The 26827-nt window shown below is 41.3% G+C and overlaps 1 protein-coding gene across 2 annotated transcripts in view; it reads left to right on the plus strand.

The window, feature by feature from the left end:
• Positions 1-6846: 6846 nt before the first annotated feature.
• Positions 6847-26827, plus strand: part of TMEFF1 (transmembrane protein with EGF like and two follistatin like domains 1) — an 81155-nt gene continuing 61174 nt past the window's right edge. For both annotated transcript variants that reach the window (XM_023242510.2, XM_023242511.2), the window contains exon 1: positions 6847-7200. In XM_023242510.2, coding sequence (XP_023098278.1) covers positions 7005-7200 — 196 coding nt within the window. In that variant the 5' untranslated portion in view covers positions 6847-7004. The remainder of the gene's footprint in view (positions 7201-26827) is intronic.

A 26827-nucleotide genomic window follows, 5' to 3' on the forward strand; every position in this document is an offset into this window, starting at 1 on the left:
ACTTTTGCATATGTACAGAGGCAAGCTGATATACTCATTACATATGTACACACACAGGCAAATGACATATGTTCCATACATATGTATACATACAGAGGCAAGCTGACATACTTAAATACACACAGTGGCAAAATGTAGTTATTTAACTCCACGGGGCTCACTTTAATTCCTCCACGTAGTTAGCTCCTTGCTTTCTCTCTTTTTCATGATTCTTAGCTCAGTGGATGCCATTCTCAAGTTCCCAGACTCTTGGCTGTAACCTCGTGTCCTTCCCTTTGACCCACCTGGCTATTTGTCACCACTTTCCTCCTCCTTGTTTGGCTGCCTCCGCCAGTCAGGAGGCTGCCCTCCTGCAGGTCTCTTCGGCAACCAGCCAGCTCATATGAACTGTTTTGACTGCTGACTTTATCTCTTTTGAGTTTTTTTTTTTTTTAGACCATAGGCTTTCGAGTCAGACAGACCTTGATTTCAGCATCAGTCCTGCTGACCGCTCACTGTGTAACCTCAGGCAAATGATTTAACCTCTCCAAATCTCAGTTTTCTCATCTACAGAATGAGGATAATAATACCACCTTCCCCATTAGGTTTTTGGAAACATTATATTAGATAATACACATGAAGCTCTTAGCCTAGTATATAAATGCAGTTAACGGCTACTGCCACTAATAAGAACTATCACTTATTATGTGCTTACTTTGCCACGACTACTCCTAGCCAATTATTTATTGAGTACTTACAATGTACTAAGCATGAATCTAAGCATTTTGCCCATACAAACCCATTTTCTTCTTAAAACAACACCGTGAGGCAGATAGAAGTTTGATTTCCACGTTACAGATTATGCAACTGAGGCATAGAGAAGTTCAATAACTTGCCCAAGGTCATAGAGGTAGCAAGTGGCAGAGTTAAGATGCAAAACTAGATGGTTTGGTTCCAGAGCTTACACTCTTAATTACGATGCTATACCTCTTACTACCATTTATGTGTGATTGTCAGAGAAGCTATTTCTTTGGTACAATCCTTTATGAGTTAAACCCTGGGAGAAATTTTTGAATTGCAGCTGAAAATTTCCATTTGCTGAAAGATGAGGAAAAATCTTAATTCTGTATTCAGGGCAATACTGCACAACTGAACGACAAGAAGACCTGCAGGAGAAACCCAGAGATGCCGCCTCCGTCTCCCTACCCACTCATAGAGACTGTTTGGGTGAGAAGCCTTTCAAATTGACAGAATTATAGTGGTGAAGCCTGTTCTCCAGGAGGAGTGAGGCTACTTCTCTGGATTCCCATAGCACTTTTTTGTTCAGATATCTGTAACCCTTGCCTCCTTGGCTTCTGCCCATCTATGTAATTGAGGACCATTAAGGGGATGTGGGTAACAATCATAGTGCTTTCAACTGGAGTTGTAATTACAAGCAGTGTAATCACATTACTGTAATCCCTGCATGATCACAAGAAGCCCCAACTAAAGTCTCCTGACATGCTGGCAGGGGGCTCAGGACTGTTTGTGCACATTCCTTGGTGGCTGCAGTCTCAGTGGTGACAATCTTTGCTCCATTTTGTATTAGATGATGATGCTTCTCCACCAGCTCGCTCACCTTAGTGATGTGGCGGGGCTCTGGAACCAGAGTCAGGTGACTCCAACTTCCTAGTTTTGTAGTTTGAGTAGTCACTTACCCTCATAAACCTCAATTTCCTCATTTATAAAATGGAAATAATACCTACCAACAGGTGGGTGGGAAGATTAGTGACAACAAATACAAAGTGGCTGGCAGTACCTGGGATGTAGTAGGTCTTCCGTGAATTATAGTTGCTTTTGTTATGGCCTGATCCAACAATTATTCTCTCCCACTGGTATTATTGTTACGAGGTCTCCTCACTAGACTAGAAGTTTTATAAGAAGCAGGGACTTTGTTTTGTTCACTGCTATTTCTTGGCATCTAGAACAGTGCCTACATCATAGTAGATACTCAGTAAATATTTGTTGAATCAATGAATGAGGTTTAAAACAAGCTGACCTTGCTGTCTTTACTACACTGGCTGACATTCAGACCCTTTTTACTCACAGGCATTTGCTCATGATGTTCCCTCTGCCTGGAACACTCCCTCTTCACTTGGTTAACTTTACTCACCCTTTTTGTAAACCTCTGAACTTCCCCTTCATAGTATTTATCAACATTGTTGCAATTTCACTTAAAAAATGTTTTTTTATTTATCTTGAGAGACAGAAAGAGAGCGAGCAGGGCAGGGGCAGAGAGAGAGAGAGAGAGAGAGAGAGAGAGAGAGAGAGAGAGAGAGAATCCCAAGCCAGTTCCATCGGCTCTGTCAGCACAGAGCTTGATGCCAGGCTTGATCTCACCAAGAGCGAGATCACAACCTGAGCTGAAATTGAAAGTCGGATGCTTAACTGATTGAGTCACCCAGGTGCTCCGCAATTTCACTTTTATTTGCATAATTGTTTAATATTTGACTGTAAACTTCATTAAGACAGGGACCAGGTCTGTTGTGCTCACCATTGTATTTTCAGGAATGAGAAGTAGGTCTTCAGTATAGACTTAATGAATGAATGAACGATTTCACTCTTTACTTTAAAAAAAATTTTTTTTAAATGTTTTATTTATTTTTGAGACAGAGAGAGACAGAGCATGAGCAGGGGAGGGCAGAGAGAGAAGGAAACACAGAATCTGAAGCAGGCTCTAGGCTCTGAGCTGTCAGCACAGAGCCCGACGCGGGGCTCGAACTCACAAACCACTCACAAACCGCAAGATCATGACCTGAGCCGAAGTCGGATGCTTAACCGACTGAGCCACCCGGGCACCCCTACTTTTTTTTTTTTAAAAAGGGTTGCTTTCTCTAGGAAGGGGAGTCCAATTTCTCAAGAGGGCCAGAGGTCAGCCCCAGGCTTGTGTCAGTGCTGTACCATAAATCATTTCAGTGTTTCTGGACTGAGCTCAAGTGCTGGGACTCTCTCCTACTAGGGCCAATTTGTCAGTCCCAAATTGTCTCATTACCATTTATCAGGCCTTCATTATGCAGCTAGACCCTGCAGCGGGAGGTCCAGAAAAGCCCGAATTTTGGCCAGGCTGGGAGTGTGGAGTAGGATTTGCCATTTACTCCTACCCCCGCCCTCATGCTCCATTTCAATCTAGTGTTTATCACACTGAGTTGTAATTGCTAATTTTCAGATGTCCTCCCCTCCTCCTCCTGAGACAGTGAGGCAGAATTATCTCTCACCCCTCAAGGCTACTGTGGTGCCTAGCACACAGCAGATGCTCACAAAGAATTCTTGAAGGAATGCGATGTTTTCCATGAGTGAAGCCTTATTGAGGACAAAGCCAACTCATAGGAGAGGGCACTACTTTTTGCCTTTTTTTTTTTTTTTTAATTTGAGCCCATAAATCCTTTTTTAAGTTAATTTGGGTTGGTTTTTCTGTTACTGGGAGCTGAAAACATTCTGACAGAGCATAAAAAATGACATTCAAGTACAGGATTTCTGATAGATTTTTCAAAAATATTCACCCCGTATTCACTCCCTCTCACTCACCTCCACAGAGTAGAGTTCCTTACTTGTTGTCTTTGGGTTCAGCCAGGAGACTCGACTGAGCCAGTGGAATTTTAATAGACAAGTGTAAGCAGGGGTGTGAAAAAAGCTTGCACAGTTGGGCTTCCCCTGCTGCACCACTGCCAACTCCATAAGAGTTCCTCCGGGTAGCTGCTTGCTGCTCCTTCAGCTGGGACCCCCAAAAGAGTAATATTGGAGAAGATCAGAGTCAAGTTCAGCTAGACCTGCAGCTTGAAGCAGAGCCATTCAGCCAAGCCCAGTCTAGATTAATCAACCCCCAGATTTATGAGAAATGAATGTTTATTGTGGCACACTGCTAAGGTTTTATGGTTGTTTGTTTTGGAGCCGTAACTGATCAAGGTTAGATCAGGGGTTTCCAAACTGGCAGTGCATGTGAGGTTCTAGAGAACTTTAATATAAATAAGGGATACTTGAATAACCCCCCCTACTCCCTGACTCCCAGCATGTCTGGAGTAGTGTTCAGAAATCTACTTTCTTTTAAAACTCTCTGGGTGGTTTTCATGTAGTGAGTCCCATACTCTTTTGCTACCTGACATTTTGGGGTCACCAATACTAAAGCACGTGACGGTTGTATTAGATGACCACTAAGATCTTTTTTTTCCTGAGATTGGATAATTAAGGTCAGAGAAATCCTATTTCTGAAGTAGAGTCCTTTTCAATTTGACAACTTTTGAGAGATCTATGCTGAATTTTTCCTACCTAATTTGGAGGAAGGTGCAGATGTAAATTAATTTGTGATTTATGGCCACAGTGTTTTTGCTTTTTATTTAAGGGTTGTCTCCTCTTAGTTTTTATGCCTGAGCTGTGGTTAGCAGTCAAATGAAAATTAAAGGCAGAATACAGGGGGTGAAAGAGCCAAGACAGAGGGCAAAAAAGAAGCATAGAAGAGGTCAAGATTAGCAGAGAAGCTATTGAGGGAATGGTCTGAGAAGGAGCCTTTAGCTAGCTGTGGCTTAGCAGTCAGGAACCTGGGATCATACCTGAACTGGAAGCCAGAAGCTGAATTTTCATTGTTAACAATTGCTATGCCACTGCTAACAGTTCAGAGGTTTGAGGCAAGTCTTAACAAAATGTTAACAATATGAATTTATATAAAAAGTCTGTTGAAAATACAATTTGAAAGAAAAGAGAGTTTTAAATTATAACAAAAATTTTCATTGAAAAAAAATTCAGACAAAACAAAAATATAAAAGACAAGGGCCACTCATAAGCCCGATAGTCACAGTTAATATATAGTTGTATATTCTTCTTGACTTCTTTCCTATGGATATGCGCACACACACGTATATTTTAGAAATACAGGATTTTATTACACTCATCAGTAGCCTGCTGTTTTCCATGTCAGTAAACTATGATGTCAGTTAATCATCATAGTTAAAACTGCAAAATACTCCTGTGTACAAAGAGGCAGGATACTTTGTTTTCCAGATGGACATTTAGATTATATTTACTATTATAAAAAAGCTCTGATGAACATCCATATGCACATTTTTGGGTGCTTGTACAATTATTTCTTTAAAAAAAATGTTTATTTTGAGAGAGAGAACATGTGTGTGCGAGTGGGGGAGGGGCAGAGGGAGAGGAGAGAGAGAATTCCAAGCAGGGTTCACACTGTCAGTGCGGAGCCCCACTCGGGCTTGATGTCATGAACCATGAGATCATGACCTGAGTGGAAATCAAGAGTGGGGTGCTTAACCTACTGAGCCACCCAGGTGCCCCATGTACAATTATTTCTTTTGGATAAATTCCAATACCCAGAATTCCTAGGTTTAAAGGGTACACATATTTTAAAGGTTTTTGATATATATAGTCTAATTGTCCTCCCCAAATGTATAAATTAATAGTGCTAGGTTTTGTCAATTCTTTTAACTATTGTTAATCATCTTCAGGAAAAAAATCTTGTGGTTTTAATCTGCCTTTCATTACTAGTGGGTTTAAATATCTTTTCATATATTTACTGTATTTTATGTGAATAAGACAAGTCAGCTCCTCTTCTCATTTTTCTGTTGTCAACTGTTTCTTCTTGATTTATGTTCTTTCTATTAAGTACATTGTCTCCTATTCACATTGAAAACATTTCCCCTGATGTGTTTTTGCTTGTGGTGGCTTGTCCCACATGCTAAAAATTTTGAGTCATATTTATCAGTTTTTCAGTGAGACTAAGAAATTTCTTCTTAGGGGAGAAGCAGCATAGTCTATGAAAAAAGTCAGAGACCTTCGAACAATTCACTCCATAATCTTACTACCTACCTGAGGCTAAATCTCATCTATCATGATGTGATAGGGAGAGCACTGGATTGGGAGTCAGATCACTTTACCTCTCTGGGTCCCAACTTCCTCATCTGTGGAATGGGGATGAGAATGAAAACTCCCTTGTAGGGCTGTAAAAAAGAATTGGAGAGAATGCTCTGCTCGTAAAGGGCTTCGTCCAGGTCTTGCATATGGCAAATCTGCTCTCCACGTTGGCTATTATGAGTGGGAGAGGGCAAAACAGATTTTTAAATTCAGTTGGTGTCTGTGGGAAAGGGTGGGGGTGAGGAGCCTAGAAATTTAGCCTATCTCTAGGAACTGCAGAATTGGGGGTCGGAACTTGAGTTCCAATTTGCGTCCTGGCCATTTCTTGGTTTGTGACCTTGGACAAGTCACCTTCACCTCCCTGTGGCTCAGTTGCTTCACCTAGAAAATAGATGTATAATAGACCACCTGCCCTTCTTTCCCAGCCTGGCTGCTGAGCGAAGGAAATGCTTCAAAACCACTTGCAAAGGGCGGCAAAAATGTCTGTCAGGGTAATGCCTACGGAGCATCCCCGCGCCCGCCAGCTCCCCGCGGCCGGGCGGAGGAGCGCCTACGACCCCCGCCCTCGGCGCTCCCGCCCCGCCGCAGGAACAATAGCTCCCCCGGAGGCGGCGCCGGCCGCGGGCGGGGGCGGAGCTGCCGACGCGAGCGCTGGGGGTGTGCGCGGGGCGGGGTCGCAGCCACCCCTCCCGCCCGCGGCTCTGTCACGCGCCCCTCACCGGGCGGGCCGGGGTCTTTGTGACGCGGTGGCGACGGCCGCGGACACAAAGGGAAGGCGAGCGGCGAGTGAGGGGCTGGGTCTGCCCCCGCCCCGCGACCCCCGCCCGCCGCGCGCGCGCCCGTTCACGCCCCCAGCCTCGGTCTCCCCAACGCGGGCTCGCACCCTCGCGCGCACCCTCGCGCGCCCGCGACCCTCGCACGCGCCCGGACCCTCTGACTCCGTCCCGAGCGCGGCGGGCCGGGGCCTGGCGGGCGCTGCGGGTGGGACCGGGATGCTGAGGGGCTGCTCCCAGGCGCAGCGGCGCGGCTGCTAGGAGGCGCCGAGGCAGCGGCGGGGCTCCCGGTGCGCGGCTGGATGCCCCGGGCCTGCGGCTCCCTGCGCTTCCCGCCGTCCAGGGGCGCCAGTCATGGGCGCCGCGGCCGCTGAGGCGCCGCTCCGGCTGCCTGCCGCGCCCCCGCTCGCCTTCTGCTGCTACACGTCGGTGCTTCTGCTCTTCGCCTTCTCTCTGCCCGGGAGCCGCGCGTCCAACCAGCCCCCGGGTGGCGGCAGCGGCGGCGGCGGGGACTGTCCCGGCGGCAAAGGCAAGAGCATCAACTGCTCAGGTAGGAGCGGCCGGAGCCCGCTTCTGCGGCCCCTCCCTCCCTCCCTCCCTCCCTCGCCGCCGCTGCTGCCCTCCCCGTCCCGGCGGCCGCGCTGGGAAAGGCCCGGGCTTCCCGGAGAGTGTGGCCGGAGGGTGAGCGAGGGCGGAGGGCAGGGCGCGAGCGTGAGGCGCGGGCTCGGGGCCCGGCGTTGGGCATGGGGAGTGGCCGTGAGTGCGACCATGTGTGTCGAGTGTCTGGGAGAGAGCGGCCCGGCCCGGCGTGCTCTGAGGTGGTGGGGACGGGACCCGGCGAGGCGGGGGAAGCCGGCCGGGGTTCCTGGTGTGACTGTAGGTGTGCACGCGGGAGCGCGTGTCTGTGTTGTGAAGGCACAGGGGAGGCAACGAGCGTGTGTGTGTGTGTGTGTGTGTGTGTGTGTGTGAGAGAGACAGAGACAGAGACAGAGACGGTGAAGGACTGGGGATGCCGAGCCTGAGGGCCAGGGGAGTGACCATGTGCTTTGGAGGTTCTTAGGACACTGGGGAGTGGTCGTGTGGGTAAAGGTAACGGGTGTCCCAGAAGACGTGGTTTGTAGAAGTGACTGTGTGTGTGTGTGTGTGTGTGCGCGCGCGCGTGTGCGCGCGCGCGCGTATGTCCTTTGGGTTTAGAGGTGGGCTCTGGGGGCTAGGAGTGACGGCGGGTCTGTGGATGTGAGCAGGGAAAAGTCCTGGGCCCCAGGAAGTGACCCTATGTTTTTATGCGTCTTGCGTGGGGCTCAGGGGTATACCCTGGGGTATGCATTGAGGAGAAAGGATGGGAGTCCCGGATTGAACCCCGTTAGTATCCTTCCAGAGGGAGGGAGCTAGGGAGTCATCCTGTGCAGGGTTTGGGTATTGAAAGAGGTAATTAGATCTCAGGAAGTGCCTCTGTGTGACCCTGGGTTTTTACGGTGGTGTGGAAAGAGGGAACCGGCTCGGAGAGTATGGTCCTGTGCGAGTGTTTGTGTTCTGCTGGAGGGCCTGGAGATTGGCAGCTACGGGAGCAAGGGAGTGACCTCTCCCCTTCTCCAAGGCCGCCTGTCCCGACCCTCCTCCCCCCCCCCCCCCCCCAGCTCTTGGAAACAAAGAGCTTGCTGGGGCTCTAATGGATAAGAATGGGGAGGAGGTATCTGAGCAGTAAAGTTCCTTCTTCCTTTCAAAAGGGGTCCCAGAGGAGCCCTGGGGCAAGGAGAAGCTTCCAGGTCTCATTTAGGAGTGGGTGGGTCTTCCTGGAGCTGGCCTAGCAGATGGTAGTGGTCCTCAGCCATGCCTTTCTAACTTACCCTTTTATCAATTCTCAATTCTCCACTTGTCTTCTTTAAACCACGGGGGCGGGAGAGGAGGCGTGGTGGGGGTGGGGAAGGGGGAGGAGGGGAAAGGAGGAAGGACTTCAGGCCACCTGGGATCTACTGGTCTGTCTGCCTGACAACCTTTGTACCTTTGGGCAATGGAAGGGGCATTGTTTCTGGGGGAGTGAGGAGGGAGTAAGAGGGCCTCAGCACAGATGCTGCCCTCCATGAAGAAAACCTTTGGCTTGCTGTTTAGATTTCAGGGTCTAAAATCTTTCAGTAATTTTCATAATGGTGTGTTTTATGTTGGGGATGGGATTTTGAGCACAGTAAACAATGGCATGTCCATTAAAAGCCTTTCCATCGTGTAATAACTTTAACTTTATTCTTCTAATGTTAAGTGGGATATGGGATAATATTTAATAAATAATCACGCATTCATGGTTAAGAATAAAAACCATTTGTATATTAGAGTGCCTTTTTGTAGTAAATATTTGTTATCAAACTTGTAAGTGATCACACCATGTCAAAATATTTCACTGGCTAATGTGCAGTGATTATTTGTTCTTGCTAAGCTAATTTGTCCTTAGCAAAATAGTGTGTTGACGGATGTTTTTGTGTATGTATGTTTTCTAACTCTTTAGTGCAAAGTACAACTTTTAAGAAAGGAAGCAGAGGGCTGAAAACCCACATGGTGTAGGAAAACGAGACAGATTTGGAGATCCTGACCCTTGCTAAGCAGCTGTGCTATTTGGAGCCAAGTTACTTAATTTTTAAAAATTTCCTCTTCTATTAAAAGACGGACTTGGATTTAATATCTAGCCTTCTTTCAAGGATTTATTGATATGTCAATAAATTAGGCTTATCAAATGAAATGTTTTCTAATGCTAAGATGCATTTGAATGACTCTGGGTCTAAAGCTAGAGTTTTAACTAAGTGATATTTGTAGATTCTTGTTATAACTATTTCTAGGATGAAAATCTGCGAGTGATTCATATGGAAAAAGATAATTTTTTTAAGGAGTATAGAAATCCAGTGTGGTTTTCTGCATCTATTAATGAATGAATGCATCTTGAGATTTTACATAGCTTTTTTTCCTAGTTGCTTTTGTTACCCAGGTATTTCCCCACATAAACCGAAGTTTAGTCCTTCATAGATTTGAGTTTCAAAATCTAAATGCTGGTCTTGACTCCCTGTTAATTTTCATTTTGAATTTTGGATCATTTCAGCCTACTCTGACCTTTTGGAGCCTGATTCTGTCAGGTTGTTTGTCTTTTGGGTCACTCAGCATCGTGGCCCTTGCACGTCTGAAGACCAGGTCTGTGCTTTATTAAATTAATAGAAGATGTCTAGATCATGGGAAAAGATACCACTCTGCGATTTTTTACTCGAGACTTCCTTTCAAATGGGTTGATGTTGATACATTAATCAACCAGATGTTCAATCGGCTATGCACGCTCCTGGTAGGGTTGAACAGATTTTTGAACTTCTGCTGTTCAACATTTTCTCATTTTGTTCACTAGCCTATTATTTAAAGATTCTGTCAGATCATCTTGTTAGAATCAGTTATGTATATGTATCATCCTCTGTTTTTCCCATTTTAGTGATCCTATCAAAAAGCAGATGTTGTATAGCCTGCCTTAATAAAGAGCCCATAGTGGCTTTTTACTTTTTATTGTGTTCAAAAACTTACCTACACATTCTAGACTTTTTCAGGGGATACATGGCAAGTTTACCCACTGATGTTTTCCTGGATCGGCATTTCTCTTTTTTTGAAAACTGAGAGTTTTCTTTGTTTCTGGTCTTCTGGCATCTTGTCATCTAAAAGTTTTTCAGTGTCGTAGAGTGTAATTTGTTTATATCAGGATGCAAATTCTTTTGAACTAGCTCCATATTCTGTTACTGTCCTTTCTTCATTGCACTTACCTGAGATGTTAGCTTCCTTTTATCAGAGTTCTGCCCTTCCCAGTTTGAAGATCATGGTCCTTGATGAAGATTACCAAAGCAAAGAAGAAACTGAATGGGTCTGTATTTGTCCTTGTCATCTCTTGACTATTACAACATCTTCCCAAAGCAGTGGGCCTTTTGTTTATTTCTTCTTGTTCTAAACACACCTTTTTTTATTGTTCTCATGCCTCGAGTCTTCAATCATTCTGGACTTTATAATTGTTGCTTTGGTCTTCTATTTTTTTATTTGTACTTATTCTTTGAAAATTTAACTTAATCAGAAATTTCCCTGTTCATCCAAAGAGAAGAAAGTTGGGAAATACATGATTTATGTGAAGAAAGATGAATTTTGAACTTGAGAGACCAGGTGACCTTAGACATGGCATTCTTTTCTTATTTGCAACATGAAGATAATGATGGTTCTTTTTGACTCTAGGGTGTTTGAGAACAGATGAGGCTAAATATGAGCATTTTTGTCTTAAGGAACGTGGTTAAAGGAGTGGAAAAACATACTGAGAGACCAATAAATGGCATTTGGTGATAGATATAAGGTAGAGAATTTGGATTGGATTTAAAAAATGTCACAGAAGTTAGAAGTGGGTCCTCTGGATTGTGATATGGTGGTAAGGATGGTATGAATGGATGGTGTAAACTTCATATTAAGAGACATGCCTTGTTAGTGGCAATTCAGGATTTTGGGGCCAAAAAGTGAGTTTTTTCAATCTGTTTGGAATCTTCTAGATCTCTGGTATGTAATATGTGGGTATTTAATAATTTATTTATTGAACTTGATTGAATACCAGCTTAAGGTACTCTACTATGCTAGATGTTAAGGGAAATAAATGAGAGGCCATCCCTGCCTTCAGGGGCTTTATATTCTAACAGAGGTAGTTAGTTAGCCTCTTATAAATCTATGTGAAGAAATTTCTATTTAATACATCCAGGCTTTCTCTCCTACCCCAGTTAATAAGCTGTTTATTGAACACTGACAGCAATGGGATTTTTTAAAAGATACACAATTAAATATATTCACAAAGTTGTACAACCATCATGATTATCTAATGACAGAACATATTCATCACCTCAAAAAGAAAACCTTTACTCCATGTTCCTTTCTTTCCACAACCCCAGACGAATGCTAATCTACTCCGTCTCTATGGATTTGCCTGTTTTGGACATTGTATTTAAATGGAATTATATAATATATGGCCTTTTGTGATTGTCTTCTTTCACTTAGGATAATATTTTCAAGGTTCATCCGTGTTGTAGAATGTATCAGAACTTCAGTGCTTTTTTTTTCTTTTTTTTTACAAAATCTTTGAGTCTTTCATAGCATTTTATTTTTTTAATTTACATCCAAGTTAGTTAGCATATAGTGCAACAATTATTTCAGGAGTAGATTCCTTAATGCCCCTTACCCGTTGAGCCCATTCCCTCCCTGACAACCCCTCCAGTAACCCTCTGTTTGTTCTCTATACTTAAGAGTCTTTTATGTTTTGTCCCCTTCTGTGTTTTTATATTATTTTTGCTTCCCTTCCCATGTGTTCATCTGTTTTGTATCTTAAAGTCCTCACATGAGTGAAGTCATATGATACTTGTCTTTCGGAACTTAAATGCTTTTTATGGTTGAGTAATATTTCATTGTATGGATACGTACCACATTTTGTTTATCCATTCATCAGTTGAGGGACACTTGAGCTGTTACCACTTTTCATCAATTATGGACAATGCTGCTATGAACGTTCATGTAGAAGTTTTTGTGTGGACATATGTTTTCAACTCTCTTGAGTGTATACTTAGAAATAGAATTTCTGAATCACCTGATAACTCCATGTTTAACATTTTGAGGAACTCCCAACCTGTTTTCTAAAGCAGCTGTACCATTTTACATTTTCACCAGCAATGTGTGAATGTACCAGTTTACCCATATCCTGGCCAACATTTGTTACTGTCTTTTTGATTATAGTCAACCTTGTGGGTGTGAAGTTGTATATCAACGTGGTTTTGATTTACATTTCCCTAACAACTAATGACGTTGAGCACATTTTCATGTACTTATTGGCTATTTATATATCTTGTTTGGAGAAATGTCTATTCAGATACTTTGCCGGTCTTGATTTTAACTTTCTGGATTAGACATTCCCTTAGTAAACCATTCTAATCGATTCCCACAGCACACAGATGCTCAGGCTGGTAGATTAACTCTAGTTTGCCCATGTATCATTTATTTCTTTGCTTACCAAGAAAGAGTCAGTTGTGTTTGTTTTCAAATTTATTTATACCAGTGGTCCTTTGAGTATAAATTAATAAAAATCGCTCAGATTGGTGCAATATAAATGTAAAATGTTGTTTTTTATGAAATACTTCAGAAAGAGTTGATAAAGGTGAGAGGCTGAGAGAATTGCCTTTCAGTGAATTTGACTGTGGTCAAGACAACTGAAACAGATTGGGGAAATCTTACAAATCTCTGGAAGGATTCTGCTCCTACAAAATTTTGCAGGTATTTTTAAGTCTCCCTTTTACTTTAAAGGAAGGGAAAGTGGACATTGTAGACAGTAGATTATGGGTGTGGCTTATCCAAGAAAGGAGGGAACAGCATTTTGTAGACCCAAAGGTTTTGGTGCTACATAGGAAAATGAATATATGTTTATATGTGTGAAGTTAAAAACAGTTAAAATGTTTAATTTTTAACAAAGTATGTCTTATTTTTAAATGATTTTCTCCTTTACAAGACTTTTGATTAATTGATCAGCAACCACTCATATATGTTTGAAAGGAGTTTTCACTGTACAAGTGTTCTAAGAAAGATAGTAGTACAGTGTTGAGGGCATGAATAATTCTGATTTGAAGGAATCAAAAAACAGTCTTCCCAAGTACGTGGCATGCAGTTGGGCCCTATAGTCCCAAGCTGAGTAGAATGTCAGCTTGAAACACTAGGCACACTTTTGCCTGAGGCCTTTGCTGTTGATATTCTTTGCTTGGAAACTTCTTGTCCCAATTATTTATCCCCTCAGCTCCTTCAGGTTTTTAATGTCACTTTCAAAATGATGCGTTAAAATTGAATCTTTTTCCACCTTCCATCCCCTCTGCCCCTTTCCCACCTTAATCTTTCTTAATGTTTTTTTCTTGTGCCAAAGCACCCTTTCCTGTGTGACTTAACTATACATGTTATTATCTGTCTGCTCTGTGTAGCTCCATGAGGGCAGGGGTTTTTCTTTGTTTTGTTCACTGCTATATTGACTGTACCTAGTTAAGGGCCCCTTATATATTTACTTGTAGAATGAATTAATAACTGAATAACACAGAAACTGAGGAAATCTGGGAAGGGTAGGTGTTCTAGGCTGTGGGAATGGTGATAGAAAAGATGGGGAAGCAAAGAGAATATTTTGAGATACTGAAGTGTGGGGATTAAGGCAGGAGATGAGTTGCACATTGCCACATTAGTGGAAGGCCTTGAAGGCTGAGCTGGAGGTTTGGCACTTGCCTTGAAGACAGAGGGAAACTTACAGGATTTGAGCGACATCGTGGTTTTACTTTATTTATTTTTTAAAGTTTATTTATTTATTTTGAGAGAGCGCGAGCACGTGTGAGTGGGGGAGGGGCTGAGAGAGAGGGAGAGAGAGAGAGAATCCATGCAGGCTTCAAGCTATCAGTGTAGAGCCTGACTCCGGGCTGGAACTCACAAACCTTAAGATCATGTCCTGAGCTGAAACCAAAAGTCTGAAGCTTAATCAACTGAACCACCAAGGTGCCCCTGGACTATTTGTTTTTATAAATATTCACCCACTTAAATGGGTGTAATTAAATGAAGTAATTATGATATTTGTGTTACCCTCCATCATCATCATACAGCCTTCTTTTTGGCTATTATGAATACTGTGAACATTCATATACAGATTTATGTGTGGACATATGTTTTCAGTTCTCTTGGGTTTATAACTAGGAGTAGAATTGCTGGGTCATTTGGTAAACCCTATGTTGAACATTTGAGGACCTGACAAATTGTTTTCCAAAGTGGCTGTGCCGTTTTACATTTTCTCCAGCAACGTGTGAGGGTTCCAGTTTCTCCATATCCTGCTCAACACTTGTTACTGTCTGTTTTTATTATGCCTTACCATTTTCTTTTTAGTTTATTTCTTTAATCCCTTATTTCCCCTGTATATGTAGTTTCTTTAATGGAATTTTAAATTCTCAGTTTCTTTTAAGCTGGATTGGGAGATAATGTCAACCCATTTATCCTCTTTCTCCCCCTCCTCCCCCTTTTTTTCCTTGTTGGAAACATTGTTTTAACCGAGCTATTTTCGTTATTCCTACAATTAGTTCCATTATTAGCTTCTCTCATGGGATAAATGAGGCATTTAGGAGTTGGCATACATTCTCTTCTCATGCACTTTGAAATTCTGTTTGAATCTTAAAATTCCCTCAGTATTTGCTTTTAGTTTATTAGATGCTTTACTGTTAATCCTTTGTTACTATTTGAATATATTTCTTTTTTACAGGTGTCTTGTATTTTTCATGGCTCAGCTGTTTCATCATTTTTTGAAAAGTCATTTCAGGTTCTGAAGTTCTTAATTCATTCTTCTGCCTTCAGAAACTTTGACAGGTATTATGTTTTCAACCATAGCTCCATTTCTCTTATTTTTGTGCAGATATTCTGAGTTTTCTTTTCCATGGTTAAAAAGAAAGAAAAACCCATCTTTTTTGTTGCTGTTGTTGTTACAAAGGCAGCATTTATTGGATGTTAAACACATGAGGAATACGGAAAGATATAAAGAAGAAATCTGTGATGATTGCCATTCTCCTGTATAATATTTTAATGTTTATACTGAAATTGTTTCATTTTATACCAGAAAAAATTTGAACTTTTCTCTCGATTTCCCCTATTTGCTTTGCCGTTTTTATGTTAACCTGGAGATCTTGTTCACAGGTCGGATCACCTTTTCGAATTTTTAAGTTCAGTTTATTTTGCATGGTCAGTTTTCATCTAATACTGCTTTGCAAGTATTATCTAAATAGATATCTATCCGTGTCTAAACTGCTGATATTTCTTTATCAGTTCGGTTTATAGCCTAAATGATATGTTTAGATTCCCCATTGTTCACAAGACACTTTAGTTTGTGTTTAGTGTCCTGTGTTTGGTTTTTCATACTTTTTTTCTTTGAAGTGGTTTAAGGTATTTTTTTAGGTGGTGCTGTGTGTTTACCGTTATTGTTCCCTTCTTCAAGTTCAGATCATAAGCATTTCCTAATTACAATTAGACCTAGTTGTGTGTGTGTTTTTTAATTTTGTAAATTATTTATTTATTTTTTAAATTGTTATTTCTTTTTAAAAAATATATTTATTTTTAATTTACTTTTGAAAGAGAGAGTGCAGGGATAGGGGGACAGAGGATCCAAAGCGGGCTCTGTGCTGACCACCCAATGCAGGGCTCAAACTCATGAACTCGTGAGATCATGATTTGAGCCGAAGTTGGACACTTAACCGACTGAGCCTCCCACGTGCCCCTGTGTGTGTGTGTGTGTGTGTGTGTGTGTTTAATTCTTCACTATTTTACAACAGTTTTTTGAATTTTAAGGTTGTGATTGTGTCGTTTTAAAGTTTTGTTTCAGCGCTTGGGTATCTCAGTCTGTTGAGCATCTGACTCGTGATTTTGACTCAGGTCGTGATCCCAGGGTGATGCTGAGAGCAGAGCCTGCTTAAGATTCTTTCCCTCTGCCCCTCTCCCCCCCATCCCCCCCCCACACTCTCTTTCTCTAAAATAAAAGCTAAAAAAATGTTAAAAAAAACAAAAAGTTTTGGTTTTGGTTGTTTCACCTAAAGAGGAAAAGTATCCTGTATAGTTTCCATTTCTCTTTTGTAAAGATCTCATTTACTCCTTGCAATCCAATGAAGGATTGTTAATACCCATTTTTACTTAAGGGAACCGAGATTTGTGAGCGAGATTTATTTAGTGCTTGGCCAATATCATATAGTTATTTTATCAAATAATTGGAACTCCAAGTCTGGAACTCTTCTTAATGCAGCAGAGTTTTGTGAAGTCTTTTTTAAATGCACTTTTAAAATAATGTCAGATTCCCCAGTGCCAACTTTTAGCTTGTTTTATAGATTTTTGTCTTTGTGGGTGACTTCCCTGGATTCTGGCTACTGCCTATTCCACTTAGTGTTGTAGACACTAAGGAATAGTGGTTGAAAATTGAGCCAGAGGGGGATATTATTGTGTTTAGATTTATTTATTGATATTTATTGATAAAAAAACTTTGATGCAGGAAATGTGTTAATTGTACCTACAAAAATCTTAAAATACATATGTAAACATGTACATGTTGTAAAATCTAAATTGGATTATAGCTCTGTATAGTTTTACAACCTGCTTTTCTTCACTTCACAGTGGATCTTGGTCTTTGGATATCAGTGTATATGTTTCTAGTATCTACCTTAATGGCCATGTAGTATTTCATTAATAGTTTATTTAACTAATTTCCAACAGATGGATGCTTAGGCAGTTTTCTACTTTGCTGTTATAAAAAATGCTGCTGTTAACAATCACCTATGCATTCATTTTTGTATGTTTTTCTTCTATCCCTGTTATAATTTCCTAGAAATAGAATTGTTTAGTTAAAGGGTAAAGATTATTAAAACTTCATTGTTTATTGCCGCATTATTCTGTGAGAGGTTCTACCAATTCACACTTAAAAAAAAATTTTTTTTTAATGTTTACCTTAGAGAGAGAGAGAGAGAGAGAGAGAGAGAGAGCGCGCGCGCACACACAAGCAGGGCAGGGGGAGAGAGAGGGAGACACAGAATCTGTAGCAGGCTCCAGGCTCTGAGCTGTTAGCACAGAGCCCCACGCGGGCCTCGAACCCATGAACCATGAGATCATGACCTGAGCCAAAGTCGGACGCTCAACCAACTGAGCCACCCAGGTGCCCCCAATTTACACTCTTATAGTTGGTTTGAGCGCTCATTTTCCATACCTTCTCCAGCAATGGTGTAAAAAACAAACAAAAAAAAGCTAACAGTATAGCACTTATGATGTGTCATGCACTGCTTTGGGTGCTTTCCATATCTTTATTTAATTCTTTGCCAACATTATGAGGTGGGTACTTTTATTATCCCCATTTTACAGATGAGAGAATAGAGGTAGAGAGTGGTAAATTACTAAGGTTACAGAGCTGATAAGTGTAGAGCCAGGGTACTGATCTTGGCGGTGGGTCCTAGGGTCCATTTCTTAAACATCAAATTATAATCCCTGTTCATTTCTGTTTGTTTCATTTTTTTTCACAATTTAATAAGATTGTTTTATCTGATTATAAAAATTATTTTTGTTTTTTATTGAAATATAATTCACAAAACTTAAAGTTTTGAAGTATACAATTCAGTGTTTTTTTTTTTTTTTTTTGAGAGAGAGAGAGAGACAGATTGAATGAGGGAGAGGTGGAGAGAGAGGGAGACACAGAATCTGAAGCAGGCTCCAGGTTCCATGCCATCAGCACAGAGCCCGACATGGGGCTTGAACCCATGAACCGTGGGATCATGACCTGAGCCGAAGTCGGAGGCTTAACTGACTGAGCCACCCAGGTGCCCCAATTCAGTGGTTTTTAACATATTTAATATGTTGTGTAACCATCACTACTATCTACTCTGTAATTATAGAACATTTCCATCACCCCAAAAAGAATTTCCATGCCTATTAACAGTCAACCCCAACACCTCTCTGCCCCCATCCTCTGCAAACATGTAGAGACTTCGTGTCTGTATGGATTTACTTATTCTGGACATTTCATATAAATGGAATCATACAACATGTGGCCCTATGTGCTTGGCTTTGTTCACTTAACATAATTTTTCAAGAGTCTTACATGCACATATTTGTTTTATCTGATTAATTTTTTTAAAGTTTATTTTGAGAGAGAGTGAGCGCTCAAGCACACATGAGTACGAGTGGGGGAGGGGCAGAGAGAAAGGAGACAGAGAATCCTAAGCAGGCTCCACGCTGTCACTCCCATGCTGTCAGCGCAGAGCCCGATGTGAGGCTCAAACTCACCAACAGTGAGATCATGACCTGAGCCGAGGTCAAGAGCAGGACGCTTAACCAACCGAGCCACCCAGATGCCCCTCTTTTGTCTGATTTAAAAAGTAATACAAGTTCATTCTGAAACTCAGACAATTCAGAAAAATACAGAATAAAGAAGAAAGTTCAAATTCCACCAAGTGATAACTGTGGCTTGTATTTACATGTATATACCTTTCAGATTTTTGTATATAGGCATTATAAATTAGTTTGTGACATACATTTAAAAAAGTCTGCCTTTAAGAAAAATTTACTGTCTTATGTCAGGAAATAGGGAGATTCTTCATCATTCTTTTTAATAACTACAATGTAATAGTTTTTAGATCCACAAGAGGGAAAACTCACATAAGTTTGCCAAGCTAGTCAGAAAAAGGAATAGGGGAGAGTATTGCAGTTTGGGATCTGTGGTTAGTACTGGGTAGGGCTGGGAAGACCCTGAGTATCTAATACCCAGCTTGAGATCTGGATTTTTTGTTCTTTCTGATCCTGCAATAGACAGTCCTTCCCATCATTGCCAGAAGCAGAGGCATTTAGAATTGAGGCAGCAGGGAATGATTTTAGGTGTTGGGTGGAGGATTGACACTTTCAAAGTGGTGCTTAACAAAGGGTAGTTTGGCAGTAGTGTGTAGAACGGGATGAAAAATATCAGAGTCAATTAATTGGGTGGCATATGTAAAATTTTTTTTGTTAAATATAGCTTAGAGAAGTTTTAGTCATCTCTACCGTTAGTGCTTTTTAATATTAATGTAAACTACTTTTGGATTTGTATCATGAAATACTAAGTTTATTTTCCCTCTTATATCTTTATCATAGGGGATAACTAATATAATATGGTTAATTTAATAAACAAGTTGAAGAGAGTTTAATTCCTAATTCATCTTATTTGCTTGGACAAAAGCCATCATTTACTAAACTTACTGTTTGATTTTCACCCTGAAATGTATTTTCAGTGATTTGTGTCATTAAAGGTGTTCCTTAGATTGGTCTGGAGAAAGAAAGAACATTTTTTGTTGTTTACCTACTTGTTCTAGGCATTGTTGCTTTTTAGTACATATCTATCATTATAATATCTAGGAAAGAGAAGGTGTTATTATTCTAAGAGGTGAAGAGCTAGCATGTGAACCTGGCCCTTGTTAACGTATAAACTAGTGCTTTGTCCATTATATAGGCAACCTCTCTTTGGGGCTGTGTTTGGAATCACATTGAATTTTTTCCCCTATTAAGTATAACCAATATAGAAACTTAAAAAGAAGGGAAAATAATCTATTGCTCAACTGGTATAAAGACAGTACCTTTACCGGGGCGCCTGGGTGGCGCAGTCGGTTAAGCATCCGACTTCAGCCAGGTCACGATCTCGCGGTCCGTGAGTTCGAGCCCCGTGTCAGGCTCTGGGCTGATGGCTCAGAGCCTGGAGCCTGTTTCCGATTCTGTGTCTCCCTCTCTCTCTGCCCCTCCCCCGTTCATGCTCTGTCTCTCTCTGTCCCAAAAATAAATAAACGTTGAAAAAAAAAAAAAAAGACAGTACCTTTACCATTTTGTTTTCTTCTGGCTGGGTTTTCCTATATGTGTTTTTTACACAATTATGGTCCACGTGTTGTCTTCTGCTTTTTCACTTGACATTTATAAGCATATTTCCATAGTGCCACATAATATATGCAGCCTTTTAAATAGCTCTATAATATTCCATGGCTGTACCACACCACTTCCTGGTGTAGGGTGTTTTAAATATTTAAATATTTCAAATATTTCTGCTGTTTTCAGTGTGGATATTGTGGACTTTGTCAGAGACTTTCTCATCAACAGTTGGATACAGGGTCAGGAACATGCCTGCCTTGTTTTGGGAGTGAAACCATCCAGCAGGATGTCTAGTCAGATTGGATTGGTGTGTTTTTCTAAAAAAAAGGGGGGGGGGGAAGGTTTTCTCAAACACTGTTAACATATAGACATGTGTATAAACCCCTTGAAATGAGGTTATTCTTAAGAAGAACAAGGTAAAGAGTTTCAGCATGTCCTGTAGGGAGTCAATAAGAAATTAACTGGAGATGAACTAAAGATTCCCACATGTTGATGAGTACTTTGCATTCATTATAGGACGTTCCCCCTGCAGTGCTCTGAGGACTGGCAGTGACAGGTGAGATGGCTTTAATAAGGTTGGGGAAAAGCAGGTTTGAAGACTTGAAGTGGTGTAAGTGAGATGAGAATGCTCAGAGAAAAGAAGCAAGACAGGACACAGTGGGATGGCTAAGGGCAGGACGTTTTTATACATAGTAGGAATCCTCTTGTCCTGGTGCCTTAAGATTCTTATAAGTTAGTTGGTTAATCAAGAAAGTCATTTAAGGGGCGCCTGGGTGGCCCAGTTGGTTAAGTGTCCGACTTCAGCTCAGGTCATGATCTCACAGTTCGTGGGTTCAAGCCCTGCGTTGGGCTGTGTGCTGACAGCTCAGAGCCTGGAGCCTGCTTCAGATTCTGTGTCTCCCTCTCTCTCTGCCCCTCCCATGCTCATGCTCATGCTCTGTCTCTCAATAATAAATCAAAGTTAAAAAAAAAAAGTCATTTAAGATGGGAGTCACAAAAATGATTTATAAATGTGTGTAGCATTTTATGTGAACCTAAAAATATACATACATTTATCACTTTTTAAATTTTAATTTTATTAATGTTTTATTTATTTTTGAGAGAGTGTATGCAGCAGGGGAGGGGCCAAGGGAGAGTGGGATAAGAGGATCTGAAGCGGGCTTTGCATTGACAGCATAGGGCTGGATGCGGGGCTTGAATCCACGAATCATGATATCATGACCTGAGCCAAAGTTGGACGCTAAACTGACTGAGCCACCTGGTGTCCCTGGAGGCAATATATTTAGGTCCCGCTACTGAAATGAAAAATACCCATGGTCAATGAGAAAGAATGAAATCTGGCCATTTGCAGCAGCGTGGATGGAACTGGAGGGTATTCAGCTAAGTGAAATAAGTCAGGCAGAGAAAGACAGATAACCATATGTTTTCACTCATATGTAGATCCTGAGAAATATAACAGAGGACTATGGGGGGAGGGGAAGGGGAAAAAAGTTACAGAGAGGGAGGGAGGCAAACCATAAGAGACTGTTAAGTACTGAGAACAAACTGAGGGTTGGTGGGAGTGGGGGAGAGCGGAAAGTGGGTGATGGGCACTGAGGAGGGCACTTGTTGGGATGAGCACTGAATGTTGTATGGAAACCAATTTGACAATATATTTAATATAAAAAAAAATACCCATGGTAATGTGCAGAGTTCTTGGAGATTGCTGCTTATTTGACTTAATTTTCTTTATAGTGAAGAGAATGAAACATAAAGCCTTTAATCAAGGCTTTGGTCATCTTTGATAGTGGTTCTCAGTGGATGGTAATTTTCTCCCCAGTGGACATTTGATAATGTCTGAAGACATTTTTGGTTGTTACAGCTGGGATAGTCCTGCTGGTATCTAGTGGGTAGAGGGCAGAAATGTTGCTAAACATCCTCCAGTGAACAGGATAGCCCCATGCATCAAAGAATTATCTTCCCCAAGATGTCAGTAGTGCTGAGGTTGAGAAGCCCTGAATTCTATTGTAACATCTTGCAAGGTTTGTTCACTTTTGGCCCTCCATTGGTGTTAGCTATCTTATAAGATTCCCTTCTGTTTAATGGAGTGGTGGTAGAAAAGTCCTATCATTCTGGAGGGCTAAGGGGGTCCATTTTTTAATTAAAAAAATTTTTTTTACATTTATTTTTGAGAGACAGAGAGAGATAGAGCATGAGCAGGGGAGGGGCAGAGAGAGGGGGAGACACAGAATCTGAAGCAGGCTCCAGGCTCTGAGCTGTTAGCACAGAGCCCGATGCGGGGTGTGAACTCACAAACCGCGAGATCATGACCTAAGCTGAAGTTGGATGCTCAACCAACTGAGCTACCCAGGTGCCCTCTAAGGGGTCCATTTTGAACTGTAACCTGAACCTACTTAGCGCTGCCAAAAGTTGGGGATTTTGGCTGCTCAGGTTCAGAGTGAATAGGGTTCCTTTCTCTAGTGTTTATGGTTTCCCAGCTTTGAGATCTTAATGAAAATTTAGACAGACTTTTTGTTTCTTTCTTTGTTTTTCTGAGAGAAGTTTTACATTTAGAGAATTGTGTGATGGGCACATTTGCAACCAGAGCAAAATATTTTTGTTTTGAGCCACTTTTCTGAGTGCTTCTTTGTGTAAAATATTTCTGTTTGGAGAATTGATTTTTGAGGGCCTTAGTAATGGCTCATCTATTTTGCTGAATTTCCATTTTGGGTTCAGGAAGGCAGCTATGTAATCATCATCATCATTGACAGGTAGTAGAGTGCCCTCTTGATGCCTGGTATTGTACAGAATACTTGAAAAGAAGTAACATTCAGAAGATGATCCCAAAATAGAATTCCTTCTGTACTGAGTTTGAGCTAAGGCATTGGTTCTCAAATTTGTGATAGAAATTGGAATAGCAGGAAGTCATGTTCATGATAAATTAATTTTATCATGTGGACTGGAATGTACCACCAAATTATTTAAGGTTTTGGCTTAGAAATATCTATCTTAATTAAATTTATATGCAGTCATTATGTCAGAATTATGTTTTACTACATGTATCAGTGACCTGACCAATGGTGGCTTAAATGATAAGGGCTTTATTTATTTATGTGTTTATTTCCTATGACAGTGAGTCTGGATGGGTGAAATCCAGGGGAGGTGTGGTGATTTTATAATTCTCTCTTTCCACACTCTTGCTCCTGTCCTTCTGGTCTACCATCTTTAGCTTGTAGCTTTCATCATCGTATATGTAAGATGGCTGCTACAATCTTAGGTAAGGGTTTTACTCTCCAGGCAGGACAAAGGATGGAAGAATGAAGGAGGAAGGGACAGTGCTTACATATGGAACTATGGTACATTGCAAGGGGGTCTGGGATATACAGATTATTTAGCTGAGCATCTTGCTTCCTTGAACAAAGTTGGGGTTCTTTTACAAAGTAAGAGTAGATCCAGGGTAGGCAATTAGCTGTGACTGCCACAATAACAAAACAACTTAAAATGTACATTCATGAGCTTGTGTTCTCATAAAACACTGTTGGAGTTTTGTTTATTAATATTCTTTATTTATTTGAGGAACATTGGTTTTGTTGACAACTATCAAGGAAGTAATCTCAGATATTGAAGGTTTAAGAAATATGTGAAAAACTTTTAAAATGAGAAAATTCTTTCCATTGACTTTTTTCCCCTTGCAAATGAGAAAATGAAACTCTTACTTGATTTTAATATACATTAATTGTATATTTAAGGTACAATGTAATCTAAGAGAGCAGTTTTCATAAGGACCATGGTTTGGGAACCGCTGGTATTCATATTTATGTGTACGGTTTATTTATTTGTGTCTCTACTTTCACTTATATTGTTTTCCTAGATAAGAACATTCTCTTTCAGTATTGTATGGTGTGGGCAATTAAAACATTATTTATTAAAAAAAATTTTTTTTAAATGTTTATTTTTGAGATGGAGAGAGAGACACACAGAGTGCAAGTGGGGGAAGGGCAGAGAGCCTCCGCAGGAGGCTCCAGGCTCCGAGCTGTCAGCACAGAGCCTGACATGGGGCTCGAACTCAACAAACTGCAAGATCATGACCTGAGCCTAAGTCAGATACTCAATTGACTGAGCCACCTAGGCGCCCTGAAAACATTCTTTATTTTTAAATGTTGTTTCTAAATTCTGTGTAATGATCCTGTATTGTTTTTTTTTAAGTTTATTTATTTATCTTGAGAGAGAGAGAGAGTGCACACACTAGTGGGGGAGGGACAGAAAGAAAGGGGGGGAGAGAGAGAGAGAGAGAGAGAGAAAGAAAGAGAGAAAGAAAATATCCCAAGCAGGCTCTGCACTGTCAGCACAGAGCCCAGTGCGGGGCTCAAACTCATGAACCACAAGCTCATGACCTGAACTGAAATCAGATGCTTAACTGACTGAGCCACGCAGGTACCCCTGTTTTGTTTTTTTTTTTTTTAAATCCTGTGGGTTTTTTTTTTTTAATTTTTTTTTTAACGTTTATTTATCTTTGAGACAGAGAGAGACAGAGCATGAATGGGGGAGGGTCAGAGAGAAAGGGAGACACAGAATCTGAAACAGGCTCCAGGCTCTGAGCAGTCAGCACAGAGCCCGACCCGGGGCTCGAACTCACGGACCGTGAGATTGTGACCTGAGCCGAAGTCGGACGCCTAACCGACTGAGCCACCCAGGCGCCCCTAAATCCTGTGTTTTATAATCAGCAAAAAAGTCTTACTAATTTTTCAAAGTCAGTGCAAGTCTTGACATCTTTGACCCTGCATCCTCTGCCTCAAATCCATTTTTATCCACTTCTTTTTGTAGAAGTTTATTTTTTATATTTTTATTTAAGTGATCTCTATACCCCATGTGAGGCTTGAACTCAAAACCCCGATATCAAGAGTTAGATGCTCTTCTGACTGAGCCAGTCAGGCGGCCCTTTATCTCCTACTTCTTGCAACTCCTAGAGCAATTATAGCCTGTACAACAGCATTTTCTCCTTATAGACTGTATTGAACGCATTAGTAATTGTTCCATATGTTAGCAAGATCACAGGCTCCCTGTTAATATTTTTCTGTGTGCCCCAATTTCTTAGCATAGTAATAGATATATAGTAGATACTTGTTTCCTGATCAACTAAATAATCACATTTAACGCATTAATACACACAAAAATATCATGAATTTAATAACAGGGTAGGCATAAAATGAAACATGACTAATAGCCAGTGTAATCAGAATTTCATGACTTTTGCCCTCACCTATTAATGTGGAACCTCTAGCTTCCCCAGATTGCTCTCCCTCCAGGTTTATTCTTGGAATTACCAAAGGGTGTTTCATGTGGGCTCACTAATGTATTCTGGCCACTGCCACATGGCACATCTTTTTCCTCCTGCCATGTTTGCTGCCCCTAGATATCAGAGGTGTATCTCTACGCCTGATTATCTCCTTGGCTTTGTGCCATCCTGCCAGGTGTGGTGCTGATGCTGGGGCTTTTGAGGTGTCCCAGCCTTTTTTCTCCCCTGCTATTCTGTCTTGTTGTGTGGACATCAAAGCAGAACTCTTTATACCTTGTTGTTTCAGAGCTTTTAGCGAAAGCTGCTATTTAGTTTCTCACTGTAGCTCCTCTGTTATGTTGAGTTCTTGGGGCTGGGCTGGGGGAGTAGTCCAAGTGATAGACACCATCTTGTGCACAGGACCACTCCTCCTGTTCAAGCTCTGTTTATTGAACCAAGCTTTTCTGCTTCTCTTTAGTAAGGATGATTATTGTCCTAAAATGTTTCTTAGTCCTTCATGCAAATAGATGCTTTGAAAAAAAATTTTTTTAATGTTTATTTATTTTTTTTTTGAGAGAAAGAGACAGAGCATGAGAGGGGGAGGAGCAGAAAGAGAGGAAGACAGAATCTGAAGCAGGCTCCAGGCTCCAGCTGTCTGCACAGAGCCGGTCGTGGGGCTCAAACTCACTAACTGTGAGAGCATGACCTGAGTCGAAGTCGGGCACTAAACCGACTGAGCCACCCAGGTGCCCAAACAAATATATGCTTTGAACAATCCTCAGTCTCCAGAGATGTGTGAATCTTAGTATCAGGGATTGTTTAGGTTCTAGATTTCAAGGCCATTGTATAATTTTATTTATTTATTTGTGGGGTGGGTGGGGAGAGGGGCAGAGTAAAAGAGAAAGAGAATCTCACGCAGGCTCCATGCTCAGTGTAGAACCTGGTGCGGGGCTGGATCTCACAACCCTGGGATCATGACCTGAGCTGAAATCAAGAGTTGGATGCTCAACTGACTGAGCCACCCAGGCACCCCACTGCCATTGTACTTTTAAAATACAATAAGTAAAACATACCTCAAAGATTCTCAAGCCCAAGTAGCAAGTCAGAGCTACTCAAACCATGATCTTGATCCCCGCCCCCCCCCCCAAAAAAATTTATCCCTGTTTTATATGTCTGATTGTATTGGAACCCAGTGTAAACTTTAAGGCTACAAAGAAAAGGAGGAGAAATACACTCAATTTTATTTCTCAAATTGTACAATTCTTTTTGTTTCTATGGCCCGTAAAATTGACTAAGCCTGTAGTTGAACAAAAATATTATGCATTGTTATCCTCTTCTCCAAAGCGGTTCCTTATTAATATTTAGTTAATCTTCCTTGGGTTTCAAGATGTACATTAGAGTGTATTTGGAACGGCACCTTGTGCAAATTCCCAGTAGGAATGAGGGTATATAGAAAAAAAGCAAGCCCCACACTTAG

Source organism: Felis catus, chromosome D4 (assembly GCF_018350175.1).
Source record: "Felis catus isolate Fca126 chromosome D4, F.catus_Fca126_mat1.0, whole genome shotgun sequence".
NCBI lineage: Eukaryota > Metazoa > Chordata > Mammalia > Carnivora > Felidae > Felis > Felis catus.